The sequence below is a fragment of the Hypanus sabinus genome, chromosome 3, assembly GCF_030144855.1.
Source record: "Hypanus sabinus isolate sHypSab1 chromosome 3, sHypSab1.hap1, whole genome shotgun sequence".
Taxonomy (NCBI): Eukaryota; Metazoa; Chordata; class Chondrichthyes; order Myliobatiformes; family Dasyatidae; genus Hypanus; species Hypanus sabinus.
This window is the reverse complement of record NC_082708.1, coordinates 108,156,873-108,175,009: the sequence shown is the minus strand read 5'-3', so window position 1 is coordinate 108,175,009 and position 18,137 is coordinate 108,156,873. Positions and strand designations below refer to the sequence as shown.

The 18,137-nt window shown below is 41.2% G+C and overlaps 2 protein-coding genes across 11 annotated transcripts in view; one reads left to right on the top strand and one right to left on the bottom strand.

The window, feature by feature from the left end:
- The window catches only part of alpk1 (alpha-kinase 1), a 131,346-nt gene extending 126,592 nt beyond the window's left edge, over positions 1 to 4,754 (bottom strand). Inside the window, exon 1 of the mRNA XM_059964904.1 lies at positions 4,112 to 4,754. The gene's annotated coding sequence lies outside the window, so the exon portion shown is untranslated. The remainder of the gene's footprint in view (positions 1 to 4,111) is intronic.
- LOC132391563 (TRAF-interacting protein with FHA domain-containing protein A-like) lies at positions 319 to 14,825 on the top strand. 10 transcript variants are annotated; one of them, XM_059964916.1, is made up of 4 exons: positions 3,877 to 3,980; positions 5,712 to 5,791; positions 7,307 to 7,377; positions 11,213 to 14,825. In XM_059964916.1, the coding sequence occupies exon 4, from the start codon at positions 11,232 to 11,234 to the stop codon at positions 11,790 to 11,792; it is 561 nt and encodes a 186-aa protein (XP_059820899.1). In that variant the 5' UTR covers positions 3,877 to 3,980; positions 5,712 to 5,791; positions 7,307 to 7,377; positions 11,213 to 11,231; the 3' UTR covers positions 11,793 to 14,825. The 10 variants fall into 10 exon arrangements, with proteins under 10 accessions (XP_059820904.1, XP_059820897.1, XP_059820895.1 ...); XM_059964915.1 differs by having other exon boundaries at positions 7,307 to 7,410; XM_059964917.1 differs by having other exon boundaries at positions 3,880 to 3,903; positions 7,307 to 7,410.
- The last annotated feature ends 3,312 nt before the right edge of the window (positions 14,826 to 18,137 follow it).

Sequence of the window (18,137 nt, the reverse complement as noted above, 5' to 3'; positions counted from 1 at the left end):
TTTCACACTCAGCCCAGCACGGGCGGGAAGCGTGCAAGCAGCGCGCCAGATCCCAACCCGCGACCACGCGCCCTGAACTCTGGTGCGATGCCGCCACCCCACTGGTCGGCTCGGGGAGCTTTTAGGTTGCGCTTACTTTTCACGTTAGCGACAACCACAAGATCCTAGGCTGACATGGGGAGAGAAAAGGTGGCGGGGTGCCAACCTTTGGTTTCTCTCAGAGATAGTGGTGCCAACCTTTGGTTTCTCTCAGAGACAGGGGTGCCAACCTTCGGTTTCTCTCAGAGATAGGGGTGCCAACCTTTGGTTTCTCTCAGAGACAGGGGTGCCAACCTTTGGTTTCTCTCAGAGACAGGGGTGCCAACCTTCGGTTTCTCTCAGAAATAGAGGTGCCAACCTTTGGTTTCTCTCAGAGACAGGGGTGCCAACCTTTGGTTTCTCTCAGAGACAGAGGTGCCAACCTTTGGTTTCTTTCAGAGATAGAAGTGCCAACCATTGGTTTCTCAGAGACAGCGGTTCCACTGTAGTGTAGCTGAGGTGCCATGGTACCGTAGCGGTTAGCACAACGCCATTGCAGCACTGAGCGTTGGAGTTCAATTTTGGTGCCGTCTGCAAAGGGTTTGCATATCCTCGCCACCCCACCCCCCTCAACGCCACCCATGTAGGTTTCTTCCAGGTGATCTGATTTCTTCAGGTAGTCCAAAGGCATACGGGTCAGTAGTTTAATTGGCAATTGTAAATTACCTTGACATTTGGTGAAGGGGTGAAATAGGTGGGTTGCTGGGTGGCAGGGCTCGTTGTGCTGTAAAGGCCTGTTCTGCGCTGTATTTCCAAACAAGTAAATACAAAAAACCACATCACCATTTTGAGGAGTTGTTATCTCCTGACATCTGGTAAATGTTTAAGCTTTACCTAACCTAATGTTGCGAAACTGGCTATCTGATCTTTATCAGATTACAGGTACTGATCTTGAAACTGTTAGGGGTAATTAGGTTGTTGTATTTTCTATTGCATGTTACCACTTTCCAGAAGTACTTCATTGGCTATAAAGTGCTTAGCCCTGTCCAGGAAGAGAACAAAGACCCCAATATCAATGTAAGGCTTTTGTTTCCCCATCTTCTGTTTCCCACCCTCCACTTAACCCTCATCCTTTCCACTCACATTATCTCACTCCTGTCTTCTCCCTTCCATCTTTTTCTTTGCTGCACCTCCCTCTCCCACCCTCCAGCCTCCTCCCCAGCTCTCCCTCTCATTTCTCTTTTCTTGGCCTCTTACCTTCCCCCTCTTCCTCTTCCTCCCTGAACAAGAAGGCACAGCAACGCCTTCACTTCCTAAGGAGATTGAGGTAAGCGAGGCTCAGCCCACCCCCATCTTAACTGATTTTCAGAGGAGCATAGTTAAGAGCACCCTGACAAGCTGCATCTCCATCTTGCATGGGAGCAGCAGAGCATCAGACTGTTAGTCCCCATGAAGGACTGTGAGAACAGCTGAGAGGATCATAGGGTCTCCCTACCATCCATTTGGGACATTTATCAGGAGCACTGAATATGCAGGGCCCTTGGTGTTATCAAGGATCCCACCCATTCATCCAGCATCCTCTTTGACTTTCTACCATCAGGCAGGAGACTATGATGCATAAAAACAAGAATGGTCAGGAAGGGAAATGGCTTCTTCGCTCAGGCCATTAGGTTTCTGAGCTCCCTGGCACATCACATGTCACTGGTTAATCTTTTCTGTACCTCGGAATATTTAATTTATGTGTTTTTCATTTATTTATACATAATTCACCTGCAAGTTTTGTCCTTACTTTCCTAAGTTATTGCGTGTTATGTGCTTTACACCCTGGTGCGGAGAAACATCTTGTCTGCTGGTATACATATATATAATTAAATATATGTAATTGTGTGGAGAGGGGAGACTTGTAGCTTGGGCACCTGCTGGTCTTCCATAAAAAAACCCTGCCCAGGCTTGTGCCCTGGAAACTTTCCAAGGCGCAAATCCATGGTCTATCGAGACTAACGGAGGCCTACACTATGCATATAATTAAATGACAATAAACCTGACTTATTGACATCAGGCAAATCAATGACTTGATAGTGTACTATCTTACATAAAGTATGAATTGAAATCATTGATATTCTTGAACTAAATTTTGTAATTGCCACTGATGATGATCAAAAGCTGACAAGTTGACCTCTGGGTTGAAGAGAGCTAAGTTATTGGAACTTGACTATAGGAGGCACGTAGCTGAAATCTGCACTGAGGACACCGTGTGCTCTTTTTTAACACTGTGTATTTGATTTCCATCAAAAAAGTTAGAAACTCAAATGTTTAAGAAATTTGCTTAAGAAAACAGTAGCTGGTGTCTGCATGGGTCATGGTTTGCTGGGATACTCTGACTGCAGAGAAATTTACGTTCATTTGGGCACAAAATAGGAACTTTGTATTTTCATTACTATTCACAACCTGGTTTTACAAATAAAATGTGCAACATTCCAAAGGCTATTACTCGGAGGGTGGTGAGAGTGTGGAAAGAGTTGCCAGGGCAAGTGATGCATGAGAGCTCGATTTCAAGGTTTTAGAGAAATTCAGATAGTTACGTGGATGGGAGTTGTGTTGAAGGCTCTGTTCCCAGTGCAGGTCGATGGGAGTAGCCAGTTTAAATGGTTTGGCGCAAACTGATCTGAATTATCTGTTTCTATGACTCTATTATGAAGAAAATCTTGTTGAAATTTGGTAAAGCTAAGTTGGAATAGGGAATCCATTAGAAAATAGATATCAAGAGTGGCATGTATCAAGTATATTGAAAACTCAAGTAGGTATTGCAAGAGATGGTGTCACTGAAGGACCCTGCAACACACTTCCCCAGGCCCTCACAGTAGTCCCTCTGAAAACATGCAAGTTTGACAAGCAGGTAGAAGGCAAATAGTATTCAGGCCTTTGTTGCAAGTGATTTTGAGTACAGGTGCAAGGATATCTTACTATAATAGTACATGGCCCTGCTGAGCCTATTGTGTGCAATGTGCAACTTTGGTTTCCTTTCTGAAGAAAGGATATATTTGCCCATAGCAGGAGTGCAACCAAGGTTCAACAAACAGATTCCTGCGATGGGATCACCTCATAGGAGGGACGATTGGGTTAACTCAGGCTGTATTCTGAGATGATGAGAGGAAATATTATTTAATTGTACCCCAGGCTTTATGCAAGGAGGATTCCACCCCCCCCTTCTCAGTTTTAGAACTGGAAGTCATAGTAGGATGTTTGGGGGCAAACAGGAGGAGAAATGACTTCACTTAGAGGATGGTGAACCTGTCGTTTTCTTTACCAGGGAAGGCAGTAAGTATTTAAGATGGAGATAAATTTCTAAATAGAAAAATGCATCGAACAACATGGGGAGGCAGTGGGAGCGTGTGATTCAGGCAGAATCACTATCATACTGAATGGAAGAGGAGGGTAAGGAAGCTATATGGACTTTGTCTGCTCCAGGTTTTCCTGTTGCGATGTGCTAAATCAACGTACAAGAGAGAATAACTCTCTGATAGTCTCCTTTTATATACTGTATATATGGAACTGGGGCGGTGGTGGTGGGGGGGGAGAGACAAGAAAATAATAAAGACAGTCTTTACAATACAGTAGAAATAGAAAGAACTAACGTTTCAAGATTTCCCAAAACAAATTGCAAACAGAGTCCGAGATAATCTGCGAGGTTTAAGAAATGACCAATGACAAGATACCTATTTTTATTTTAGAGTTCAGCGACTTTTGTCAGAAAAAGTACCGCGCTCAGAGCAAGGGACGGCAGGAAGGGCCAAACGCAAGCAATCTTTGTTCTGATTGGATATTTCGTCCGTCTGTCAAAGAGAGGACCGCCCCGATATTTGGGATTAGTGAAAATACGGGAGGGTGAGTTTTCGGAGTATTGGTAAGGTGTGGGAGTGTGCGTATCTGCCGTGAAAACGATCTAAACGAGACTGCAGCAGGTTGGTACTGAGCGAGGGAGCAGCCGGACGCGCTCCGATGGGATCTGTGGCAGGGTGCGGGGATATAGGGTCGCTCCTGGTAATTCTGCTGATGGTGCATTCATCAGGGCTCGTGATAGATAGGTACTTACATTTTGTAGTTTTGTTATATCGGTCCGGGTCGAACTGGCCGATTTCCAAAGGCGATCGATTTTGGCTATTTTCTTTTAACATATCAAAACGTAACGTCGACGGAACCCCCGATCGCCCAGCGCCAGTGAGGAATTAGCTCCCAGCTCCCGACGCGTTTCTTTCTTCGGGTCTACTCTCCCGCGCGTAGTTTTAGTTTCAGATTGGCGAAGACAAGTTTGCTTTCCGGTTGACGACTCACTCCCCTGTCCCCTGGGATACCGAGGTCGAGCGCAACGGTTGTTTTGTTTATTACAAGATACTCACTGTGTCAGTCACTGTCACACTTGGCAGTTGTCACTTAATATTCCGCCCAGTAAATGTGCTCTGAGTGTAAAAGCGGCAGATAGCAATTGTTCCCATTAATAATAACGTTGTGCAAGATTTAACGGTCTATATGAAAATTATTAGACTGTCTTACCAGGTTCTTCACGGTATGGTAAACAACAAACCTTGCATTTATTTAGCAGCGATGTCTTACCAAAGAAAAAGTGACAGAGTCACAGAATGAATTGTATTGCGGCTGCACCCCGGTAGTTTGTTCAAAGTTAAGCTTTTTAAACTGTAAAAAAAACATAAATGGAAATCAAATCTGGGGTCTTGGTAGCGGAAAAGATTGGCAATGTTTGAGCAATTAAACTGATATTGTAAGGCGGGGATTGGAAGAACATTGGGAATCGAGGCTGAAGGAGTTGGGTTGACGAAGGTGAGTATATTTTAAATGGGTTTAACTGGGAATAATTGAGTTAGCTTGGAAACGTGGGACTGGGATTTATTTATGTATTTTATTCATGGAGATACAGCGTGGAATAGGCCTTTTGAGCCATGTTGGTCAGGAATCCCTCGATTTCACGCTAGCCTAATCACGGGACAATGTACAATGACCAATTAACCTGCCAACCGGTACGTTTTTGGTGTCTCAGAGGCAACCCACGAGGTCACGGGGAGAATGTTACAAATCGTACAGGGTGCAGCAGGAATTGAACCTGTATCGCCTGTACTTTAAAGCACTGTGCTAACGACTACTCTACAAGTTGCAAGTCTGAATGAGCAGTGAAAATTTGGATGATGGACTTGGAGGGTGGTGCAATTGTGACTGACTAGAAATGCAGTGGGATAGCGAAGTTTTAAAGTTAAAAAAAGGCAAGGAAAGCAATAGAAGATGAGCTGTGACAGAACTTGAGATTGGTGGAGGCACAAATAGGCTGAATTTGTGAGGGCAAGGACATGGGATCCGTAATTCATCCAATTTTAGGATGTGACGGTAGCAGTGAAAAGTTTGGTTTAGTTTTGGATGGTTGACTTTGTTTCTATCTTGTCAATATTTTGGTAAAATTTCTATTCTTTTGGTGCTGCCTGCTGGATCTTTTTTTTAAAAGAGATTTGAAAGGGATAGGAGTCGGCAAACTTGAAAATGAGAAATATTTAAAATTTTAGGAATGAAGTAATGGTATAAAATTAGCCTGCCAGAGCCAGTGGAGTTGATTAAGTAATAATAATTGTCTGTTTTTAAAAACTTGGTTTTATTTTGTTCACTTAATTGCTATTCTTTATAAATTACAGGTTCTTGGTGGCATGTGATTTGGTACAGCAGGGAATCCAACTTGCTGGAGTTGGCAACTTCTGGATTTCTCTAGTTAACTGTAAGTGCAGATGCCTAAGTTGCTTGTCAGTTTTGGAGATCCGTGAAGAACTGGTGGCTGAGAATGTTGGCCTGGAATGTGGCTGGAAAATTGGAGTGGGTGGGGTGGGTGAGAAAAGTGGTGATATTTGGGGAAGGAAGAGTTGGGTTTGGGAATGAGAATGGTGGCTGGGTTTATGGTGCATGTAGATTGGATCTGAAATCTTTTGCATTGCTAGCAGCCCAAGTTGGTGACCCGTATTCTGAGATCGTACCCTCAGTTCCTAGCTCTTCCACAGAAGATAACATCTTTGAGTTTCTCATATTAAGATTACAAATAATTCTGTGTTTCACTGAGATTGTTTGAGTACAGACACCACTGATTTAATCCATCCTCCATAAGCAATCTCTCCACTCTACATCTAAATCCCTCTACAGCAGGAATTCCCAACCTTTATTTATAATATGGACCAATACCATTAAGCAAGGGATCCTTGGACCCCAGGATGGGAACTCCTGTCTCTACAGTTTTCCTATCCAAGTGTCTTTAATTATTATTGTACATATCTCTGCCAGCTTTTCCCATTAATGCATTGCCCTTGATATGAAGAAGTTGCCCTCTGGTCCCATAAGTTTTTTTTCTCACTCTCTTGCCCTAAACTACACCCTCTGTTTTATTTGTATTCTCTTTCCCTGTGGAAGAAGACTGTGTGTATTCACCCTTCTATCTTTGTTGACTAATGGTTCCTCAAAGAAATTGGATAATGTCTGACCAACAAGTAGTCAAAAGGGCCACTTCCCAACCAACCAATGTAACAAGAAGGCTTTGGGAGCAGATAATTTGTCTGATGGAGTTCTAAAATGTGGTTGGTATGAACTTCAGTTGCAAATGTCCACATAGAGATATGCAAAGGAACCCTAGATGCTATAATGGTGATCTTCATCAAGCAAGAAGACAAGCACAAATATGGTAGTTATAGTGAGGACTTCCTGCTGTCTGCCATGGTGAAAGTTAGTGCCAGGATTCAACTCCCACTGAAAAACTGCTTCACAAATTAAAGTGTGATTGCGTCCAACCAGTGTACAGGGTCATTACCAGATAATTCAGGGAGCAGCACCAATCACTACACTGGACACTAATATTTCCTTTAAAAGATTATCAATTGGAAAGAACTATGGAATGCCCTCAAATGCCCACAGAAATTTGTCACCTTTTGATGTTTTCTTTATGATGGCATGAGAGCCATGATCCTAACCAGTGGTTCTATTACAGAACCAATCTTGTTGAAGGTTGTATCATTGCTTCATAGGTTCTCCCTATTTTACTTCCTGTAGTGTTGCATCTTGCTTCTTATAAATTTTCTGCTGTGGAAGTAATGAGAAATTGTTTATCCTACAGTGACAGCAGTCTAAAATCAATATTGCCCATATTCACTGGAGCACAGGAGATTGAGAAGTTCAGAAGTTAATAAAATCATGTGATGTATGGATAAGGTCATAGTCATAGTCTTTTTTTTTTGTCCCCCTCCACCCCCAGGATTGAGGAATCCAAGACTAGAAGGCACAGGCACAAGATAAGAGACATGAGTGGTAACTTTACTCAGAGTAGTGAGTATCTGGAACAAGCTGCCAGAGCAAGTGGTGGGTAGAATTGCAACATTTCAGAAGTATGTTTGTATTTAGATTGGCACATCAAAAAGAAAGGATTGAATGGTTACAGCCCAAATGCAGGCAACTGGGACTAGCAGGGAGGGTTCTATGTTTGGTGTCAAGCCTTTGGGTTGAAGTGTCTGCTTCTGTGCTATATTTCTCAATGACTTCAATAATCAAGTTGCAGGCCAAGCTCCAAGTGGCCTCAACTTTTTCACTGAAGTATACAAGAAGATGGGTTCTGTATACAACATCCACACACAAAGGTCATGTGTCAGCCTGTCCCGATGTAAAACTCAGCCCTCTGAAAATAAATGTTCCTGGTGAAATTCGCCATTGCCTTTGATAAGAGGAAAAAGGTGCTTTAAGGGTCAGACCTCAGACTTGACATAAAACCCATGGTCTACAAGGCCAGAGTAATTCCTGCACTCCTCTGTTCTTCTCAGATCCTGCCCACCTACACAGGCACATGAAAGATGTACCGATACTGTCTTGACAAAATTCTCTGAAGTCACTGGAATGATTAGCAAATGTATGTCAGTGGTGTCCCCTAGTCTGATATCCGTGGTACTGGTTACACTCATTTAGCTACATTGGGATGACCATATTGCTCCATGCCCAACACGAGATTCCTGAAACATTTTTTTTCCTGAATTCCGTCATTTAAAGAAATTACCAGGTGGACAGACAAGGATCTGTTTAAAGCCTCCTTGTTAAAATACAATATCCCCACTGACTCATGGAATTTGTCACCCTTGTCTGTTCAGAATGGATGAGGAACTTTTGGATGGTAGTGGGAATTGTATCCAGGCATGTAGTATAGGCAGAAGACCTCAAATAACAACCCACCCACCAGCCCAGTGAAGTGTTTTTTGTCTCATCTTTGGAACAATCTGCAGTCACATTAACCTCATCAGTCACCATGGAACCCATAGAATTGGAAAATTATCTTGAGAAAAAAAGATGGTTCTCATTGATGGCTTTGCTGTTATTACAGCTGAAGATTATGAGACTTTAGGATTTTCTAGTGAAGCCCACAGTGGGAGCATTTTGATTTAATTCTTAAATTATGTGGTCAACTCTGAACATTAGAATAATGGCCCATTCAAATGTTTAAAAAAATATTGCTCTGCAGTGTGATTGGGTCTTGATTTACAGAAAGCAAAATACATTTTCCCAATGGGACAGTCAGATTTATTTCCATTGTGATGTTGTCCATCGCAATTTCCAGTGCCAAAAACCTTTTTATAAACTGTACATAATTAATCCAGACTTGCTGTACTATAACTTGCACTGTATTCTAAATGGAGAATACAGAATTAATAAATTAATGCAACAGTGCTTGTTCTGAAGCTATACAATTAATCCCTTTCTGCAATTTGCTTAGAGCTCTGTAAATGGTTACCCTTCCCATCACCTTATTCAGAAGATGAATATGAATCACAATAATTTGTAAGGTAACCGAGAAGCTTGCTCCTTGTAAATTCTGATAAATATGGCAGTCAAATTAAATCTGTGCCCTCTGCTGAATGACCCTTCTTCCAAGAAAAATTTAATGTATCAAAACCATCAATGAATTTAAGTATTTCCAAGATGATCATCACTAATTTCTGCTGTCTCTTCTTAAAGCTAAAGCACCACCTCCGCCCACTGTCATATCAATCTAGCAAGAACTCTGCTTTCTCTGAGAATCCCTGATATCCTTTTCAAATGTGGTGACCAGTATTCCTCTGAATTACATTGTTATAATGGCGTGGCTGCATTTTCTGTAATAATACCAAAGTGAAGAGCATGCACATTCAATTTTAAAATTGTCTACCTTTACAAACTCTATTTTAAGAGAACCATTTATTTCTTTAATTTGGGAACTTGCGACAGTGGGACTGAGAATCTAGAATTTGCTTGAGTGCTCAAACAAAATAAAAGCCTTAACTCAAACATCAATTGTTCCATTTAGAATGTATTAAGAATGAAGAGCTCTTTTAAACAGACACCAAACATTTGATCACTTGGGTGAATAGTTTGTTTATTTTTCTTACTATATCAATTAAACTTTAGCATTTCTAAACCTCAGGAGTTCTCAAAGATTGATACTAGTTGATGTACAGTAGATTCAGGTTAATTAGGACAAATTGGGATCAGTATGTCTGGCCCAATTAAGTGGCTGCCCTAATTAGCAAAATTTCATGGAAATAATTTAAAAAGTGTAAAAAAGACAAACTTCTGTTTACCTGAGAAACAAATTATGTATTTAAATGAAATACAGAACAAATTAGAACACTACAAATATCGCTACAGCACTACAACTTTGTGCATTAGTTCTTAACGGTTACCGACTAAGGAATTCATCGATTGTATGTTGGCATAGTACTTGATTCATAAACTACCTGGGACCTTAAAGCATTGAGGCTTAACACTTTCCCAAGTAACTAACTTTAATTTTGAATTCCTGACATATTTGAACAACAAAACACATCTATGGGATCCATTGCTTTCTTTGAACCTGATGGTGTATGTTTGAAGCCAAGGGAACCATTCATCATGGCATTTTTATATATAATATAAAAGGCCTGTTTCCTCAGCATTATAGATATCTACACTTTTTTTGAAGCAGGTTAGGGAGTGTTTCCTTATTTCTGCACTTAACATATCAGCACTACCTTTCTCAAAATTAATGTGATGCCTACGTTTCCATCGAGATAACCAACCATATCTTGCTTTAAAATCGTTGTGACACAGCTTCTTAGCTAGCTCCTCTGACTTGTCTTTTAACATTGGTTGATTGGCATGCACACCTCATCTAGTTACACTGGAAGACCATTGACTGAGGTTCTCTTCAACAAGTGGACCCTTGCCTTCATGCTTTTATTTTTGGGATGTTGTCCCTTGCGTATTGCCCATTCTTGTAGCAGTTTATCTTGCTGTTGTATCAAGCATGCAATAGTTAACTCAGCTAGATGACGACGAGTCATGTTAGGCAGATGCCTTTTAATTTGGTCCAATGGGGTAATATTTTCAGCTAGTGTCTAATCTTTTCATGACGAGTGTCTCAACATTTTTCTTAAAAGTTGAAATTTTAAAAAAAATTAATAAAAATAACTGCTTTTTGAATTGGCATCCGTTGGTCCAAATGGATAAAATAACACAAGCACACGCAACTGATCACTCTAAGCACGGTTCTGTGTCTTACGGCCACACAAGTGCACTTGACTAACCATCTCCTGCCCCAGTTAAGTGGCAAGTGTCCCAAGGATGATGGGGTGGAGATGTATCTCTACTAAAGGATGTGTAAGGCACTCCTTTCCTCCGCTAGTCACCCTTGTCACCTGCTTAGACACCCCACATCCTCCCGATCAAGGTCCTGTGAAACCATGGGAGCAGCTAGTGCCCATCAGAAGTTCTGGATATGCGACCACTGACTCCAGACAGACAATCTCTGGAGAGTATTGATAATGGCTAAGTCACCAGCCTTGTAAAGACACAACCAATGGCAAACCACCTCTGTAGAAATAAAATTGCCAAGAACAATCATTGTCATAGAATGACCATGATCGGCTAAGCCATATGACACAACACATAACAAATGAGTGTTCCAAATAAACCAGGTATAAACCAGCTGCAAGAATGGCTATTTTCTGTATTTGCTTTTGTTCATTAAGATTTGTCCCAAATAAGTGGCTGCCCCCGTTAACCGAAGACCAAATTATCTTTTCTTTTGTAACATTAATATAGTTTTGTGATGCAGCACTGCTGTAGTGGAAGGTTACACTAATGATATTTATTATTTTCACAGAAAAAGAAATTGCGACAGCATGTTCTTTGAAACTGATGAAACAGAAGAGACTATAACTTCTCTTCATATCGGAGTCTACCATCCACAGGCTTCAGTGTTTAAGTCCCTGAATTTCAATGAAAAACAGAAGTATCGAGGAGAAGAATCCATAAAGTTTGGCCGTGACTCTAAAGTATGCCAATTTCCTCTATTGGACAAACGTGCTTCACGAATTCAGTTTGTAATACAATCATTCCGACATGCTGACAGCTCAGAGCTCTGTTTTGAAATCAAAAATGTAAGCTTGAGGACTCAACTATCTGTCAATGGTGTCACTTTGGATCATCTCAATAGAATTGATTTACCAAACAAGTGTATTTTGCGATTTGGTGAATTCCAATTCTGTCTTGAAAAGGAGAGTGGAGAAGACAGAGAACATTTTGAGGTCAAATTTACTCTTTCTTTTGTTCCATTTTGTCAGGAGGGAATTGTGGAGGCTCTATCTCATCCTGTGACTGAGAGTGGTGTTTTGAATGTACCAGTGACCCAGCACCAATCTCAGACTGCAGTAGAAACTGATGAAAATGAATTAATATCATAAGATTCATGCATGTTACATTAAGTAGTAAATTAATGCTAGGCTCTTCAGCTATCATGTGTAGTGTGAGGGAGGAGAGAAAACTTGGCCCAAGTGTTGTTCAAAAGGGAGTCTTGGGAAACACCACTAGAAATCATCAGGGTTTCCAAATCGTTGGTAAGTGGGATATCAATATATTACTGTACTGGGAAAATCAAATTTAAATCAGAATAACAGAATTTCCCAGTGGCTAAATATTTTAAATCCCATCACCATTTTCATTCTGACATGCCAGTCTATGGCCGCCTCTTCTGCCACAGTGAGGCCACTCTCATGGAGGAGGTGCAACACCTCATTCTATGTAGGTAGCCTCCAACCTGATGGCATAAACAGTGATTTCTCCTTCTGCTAATTCCCCCCTCCCCCTTTTCTCCTCTTCTACTCCCCACTCCGGCCTCTTACCTCTTCACCTCACCTGCCTTTCACCCCCCCCCCCTAACCCGGTGCTCTCCTCTTTCCCCTTCTCCTGTGGTGCATTCTCCTATTAGATTCCTTCTTCTCCACCCCTCACCATTTGTTGTTCTGGTCCTCCTCCTCTCCCCCACTTTTTATTCTGACATCTTCCCCACCTCCCTTCCTTTCCAGTCTGGATGAAAGGCCTCAGCCTGAAATGTTGACCGTTTATTCATTTCCAACATCCTGCCTGACCTGTTGAGTTCCTCTAGCATTTTGCCGGTATTGCTCGGGATTTCCAGCATCTACAGAATCTCTTATTTTTAGAATATTAAATGTTACCTTTATACAAATATTGGCAGCAAATGCTAAGATAACAATATTAATGCCTTTGCAATACATACACACACAATGCTTTCGGAACTCAGCAGGTCTGGCAGCATCCATGGAGAGGAATAAAGAGTTGATGTTTAGGGGCAAGACACTTCATCAGGATCCTGGTAGGACAGGGATTTCCAAGTTGTGGTCCATGGACCCCTCAGCTAAAGGTATAAGAAAGGTTGGGGACCCCTGTGGTAGGGGAACATCAGGGGTAGGGAGAGACCAATTAAACTGTCAAGCTGCTGTCAGCAGTTAATAAGATCTGAATGTAATCTCAACTCTTCATTTTTTGCTATCAATGCCTTCAGAGGAATAAAAAAAATCTCATCTGTCTTGACAGACAAAAATTACTGCAGATGCTGGAAAGTCTTAGTAGACCAGGCAGCATCTGTATAAAGAGAGACTGAGTCAATGGGTTAAAATGTATTCAGCTTTTGGTAGTGGTCCTGTGCTTAGGTCAGTACATTCCTGACATTTCTGTCTGCTCATCGTAGCACAGGAATTGGGAATGAGCCGGAGGTTACAGGTTTTCTGATCTCCCTCTGGACTCCAGAAAGTTTTGTCATACTGAACTGAGGAGCTAGATACATTCAGTTTGATGTAAATTTATTATCAAAGTACATACAGTATGTTACCACGTACAACCCCGAGCACACACATAAAGTACTGGAGGAACTCAGCAGGAAAAGAATACAGTTGACATTTTGGGCCCTTCGTCAGGACTGGAAAAAATATGAGTCAGAGTAAGAAAGTGGGCTGAGGGGAGGGGTGAAGTAAAGAGCTGGGAAGTTGATTGGTGGAAGAGAGACAGGGCTGGAGAAGGAACAATCTGACAGGAGAGAACAAAGGACCGTGGAAGAAAGAAGAGGGAGAGTAGCTCCAGAGGGTGGTGATGGGCAGGTAAGAAGATAAGGTCAGAGGGGGAATTGGGAATGTGGAATGGTGAAGGGGGGGGGCAATTACTGGAAGCTGGAGAAATTGATGTTCATGCCATCAAGTTGGAGACTAACCAAGTGGATTAATAGGATGTTGCTCCTCCAACCTGAGTGTGGCCAACCCTGAGATTAGTTTTCTTGTGGGCGTACACAGTAAATCCAAGAAACACAATAGAATCAATGAAATACCACACCCAACAGGATGGACAAACAACCAATGTGCAAAAGACAACAAGCTGCAAATATGAAAGAGAAAAAAATAATAAATAACCAATAGATATTGAGAACATGAGATGAAGAATCCTTGAAAGTGAGTCCATTGGTTGTGGGAACAGTTCAGTGAAAGGGCGCGTGAAGTTATCCACTTGGCTCCAAGAACCTGATGGTTGAAAGGTAATAACTGTTCCTGAACCGTGTGTGTGCGCGTGTGGCCCTGAGCTTCCTCTACCACCATCCTGATGGCAGCAATGAGAAGAGAACATGGTCTGGATGGTGGGGTTTCTTAATGATGAATGCTGATTTCCTGTGACAGCACTCCATCTGGATGAGCTTTACCCATGATGGACTGGGCCATAAACAGTACTTTTTGTAGGCTTTTCCATGCAAGGCTGTGACACTAGTCAATAAACTCTCCACGGCGCATGCATAGAGGTTTGCTAAAGTTTTAGATGCCATGCAAAATCTTTGTAAACTACTAAGGAAGTAGAGGTGTGCTTTCTTCATAATTGGACTTGTATGCTGGGCCCAGGACACAGAGAGTAACTTGCCCCTCAGAATAATTGCTTAAATAATGTATGTACACTCAGTGACATTGCCATTTTTGCTTCAGTGCTCTGAAATGAAACTCATTTATATCTGAAACTAATTTAGAGTTCACCTGCATTAATACTCCTTTAGCTCACTTTCCCCTAAAGACATTTTCTTAAACGTTCAGGCTCATGAATTATAATTCAAGGACATAGTGTTCCAGAAAAGTGTCAAGTATATTCTCAAAAATATCTTGCCACCTTTGGAACACAGCCTGTTTCTGCTTTTCCCAGTTTGTGAAAATTCAAATATCTGTATATAATAAATTACGTTTGCTGCAAACTTCTCATTTTTGCACATTTGTGTCCTGCTGCATTATCACTGGTAATAGTTACAAACAATTCCCACCTAACTATATTGTTTTCTGTTTCCTCAGTTTTACTCAGTTTCTCCTGAGATTATTTTTAATAGCCTAGAGATCATCTACAAATTTTGCTTTGTCAATGTTCTGAAATCTAATAAATCTACTAAATTACAGTCAGTCACAATGAAAAATGAAAATGATTGTCAACTGTTTCTTATTTTGATCTGGTTTTACTCTTATATTATGGGGTTGACTTGTAATGGTAACCAGAGTAGTCAGATTATCCAGTAATTTAATGAGTCAGCACTAAGATCTTCAAGCAACTTGGAATGAGTAATAACGTCAGCTGTCAGTGCACACATTGACAACATAAATCGAAAGTATCAGAAGGATATGTAATAAGATTCATGAGAAGAGGATGTGCCAAAATTATTGTCCAGTTTACTTGGGTGCTTCCTCAATAAGCTGTAGCCCTGCCTGCCCCCTCTCCTTATCAGTCTAAACTGCTGCTTCTATGCCGACCCTTTCCTGATTTTTGTGGAAGTACCTCCAAGCTTTGCAATTCCCAGTTTTTCTTTCCTTGCCCTTCTGCTTCATATCATTCAGATCCCAAAGCACTCACGTTCTTCCAATATTTAAGGCTCACAGTCTGATCCTACGAGACAAAACTACTTGTCTGAGAGAGATTGTGTGGTATACTCAATATGGACAATCAGTAGGAACAAGCAGACGTTTAAGATGCCAAGCTCATTGCATAGACACAGGGTAATGGGGAGAGTTGTAGGGAGTAGGGGTAGCGGAGAGCAGAAAGAGAATTGAATCTTGGAAAAAATAAACAAAATTCTTGATCAGCTCCACTCTAGGATTAGATTAATTTCCACATTGATTCTGAACAATGAAAGCATCAAATCAGAGCAGAATTTTCTGAATCAAACTACATTTGCCAGATTTATGCGATCATTTAACTTGAAAAATTGAGGCAGGAAAGGAATTTCTGTGATTTAATAACACTTGAATTAGTGATAATATGGCTTCATGGGATTTTTGATCATGACCTCGTTTGGCTTAGAGTGACCTAACCACAATAAATAAGGAACTTGAAGATCAGAGGCCACAGCTTAACTAAATACATATATTGTACAATGTTAACCATTGCCATGAAAATATGCTTGATGGCAAAACTCTGCTGCATATGCCAAACACAAGCGTGTGTCTAACTAGTACTTTTCTTTTAAATTAGTAACTAAAATGCAAGATTGTACATACGAGAAAATCTGCAGATACTGGAAATCCAAAGTAACACACAAAATGCTGGAGGAACTTGGGAGGTCAGGCAGCATCTATGGAAATGAATAGTCGACAGAACTAAGAAGGAAGGGGGAAGAAGTCAGAATAAAGGTGGGGAGGGGAAGGAGTTCTAGCAGGAAGGTGACAGGTGAAGCCAGGTGGGTTGGAAAGGTCAAGGGCTAGAAGGAATCTGATAGGAGAGAAGAGTGGACAATAGGAGAAGGGGAAGAGGAATGGACCCTGGGGGAGGGAAACCAGTGAGAAGAGCTAAGAGGCCATAGTGGGGAATAGAGGAAGAGGGGAGCGGGAGTGACATTATTTTTTGACCGGAAGGAGAAATTGATATTCATGCCATTAGGTTGGAGACTACCCAGGTGGAATTCAAAGTGTTGCTCCTCTACACTGAGGGTGGCCTCATCTTGGCACAAGAGGCCATGGACTGAACTGGAATTAAAATGTTTGGCTGAATGGAAGATCCGTTTGTAGCATTTGGAGCTGAGGTGCTCAATGAAGCGGTCACCCAATTGTACAGTTGACTTCAGCAACTACAAACTTTCTTGTAGAAATCTGTAATGGCATCTAACACCTACAGTTGCTCATACTTCCAAAATTCTTCAGATAAGCTGATTGGGGTGTGTGGAAGCTGGGGGTTACAAATTCAAAATAAAATTTAACCATCCAGCACAGGGATGAAAAGAAAATTCTCTATCCACAACATTCAGAAATCACTACTGAAGAGAGTCAGGGGAAATTGGTCAGAGAAAATTGGTCAGAGAATTTTTAAGACAGATTTATAAGTTTTTGGATATTAAAGGGACCAAAAGATGTGAGGATAGCACAGCGAAGTGGAGCTGAGGCAAAAGATCACTCAGAATCTAATTGAATAGTATGGCAGCTACAAGCATTTTTTGTTTCTTACACTGTTAAATGTTGTTTGAATTGTCATGAGAATGTATACTTTCTGGAAGTCATCTTATTTTAAAAACAACTTCGGTTATTGTTAAATTTTCCCCTTGCTTCATTTAAGATCATGGGCAAGTAACAATATCAAGTTAAGGCAGGGTGGTGGCATTAGGACCTATTGCAACTCATATCCAGCGACTGGCTTAAAAATAGACCCATCAGTGGGAAGCTCATTGGTCAAAGACAGTTAGTCAAAACCAATATGAAAGTCGTACAGTAGAAACACACACAATATGTTGAATATACTCAGTAAGTCAGGCATCTATAGAAGGGAATAAGTATTCAATGTTTTGGGCTAAGACCCTTCATCAGAACCGGAAAGGAAAGGAAGGGCAAGTAATGCATTGCCTCACACTTAAGTTGCAAATATTGACCAGGTGATTCAGACGTAGAAAAGCAGGATATAGTCTTCTAGTGATTAAACAGACTGCACACAAGTGCACAGGGAGATGAGTTGGCAGTACTTTTGGTTACACAAGGCTAAGCTTGCAGTTCCCTTCACTGTAAAATTAGACTTTCAGTGTGAATGTAATTCTGAGAGAGAAACTTTCAGCACGTGAGTAATTCTGAGAGGGTAACTTCTGGTTAGGAAAAGGATTCTGATCAATTCACAGAAAGATTACCCTGAATGCATATTTTGGAAGTACTTTTAAAAAAACAGGACTCAGGAAACATCTGGAGAAACAGCAGTCGCAAGCCTTCATACAAGGGAAATAAAAACGTAAATAATTGGAGATGATTGGAAGAGAGCAAACTTGATTATGGAAGAGAATTTCACAGATATATTTCTTCTAAAGTAAAACAGTCAGTCTTCACTCAATTTCTGGGATATGTTTGTTTTTGTTAAATTTACTATCACTTCTCTTCCAGAAATTTATTTAGATCTCAATTCCTCTGTAAATTGTTCCTCAGCCCTATTTACTTGTGTCAGCTTGTTCTTGTCCTCAGGACTAATTTCTTCACATTTAGTTTTTAACCCCTTGTTAGTCTCTTCTCACCTACACTTGCAACACCTCACACCTTGCACCACATCAACACAGTGTTTCCTCCCCCAAACAAGAACACCCCTTTCCCCACCAAGACATTACGAAGGCTTTCTCTAAAGATGTCCAAGCCCAGCCCCTTCCATCACCACCACCCTCCTCCAGCTGTCTGAAAGAAATCTCACAACAAGTAACTGGTCCAGGCTGTTGCCCCTCTTAATGTGATGAAGAATGTTCTTTGTAATGGCCCTCACTT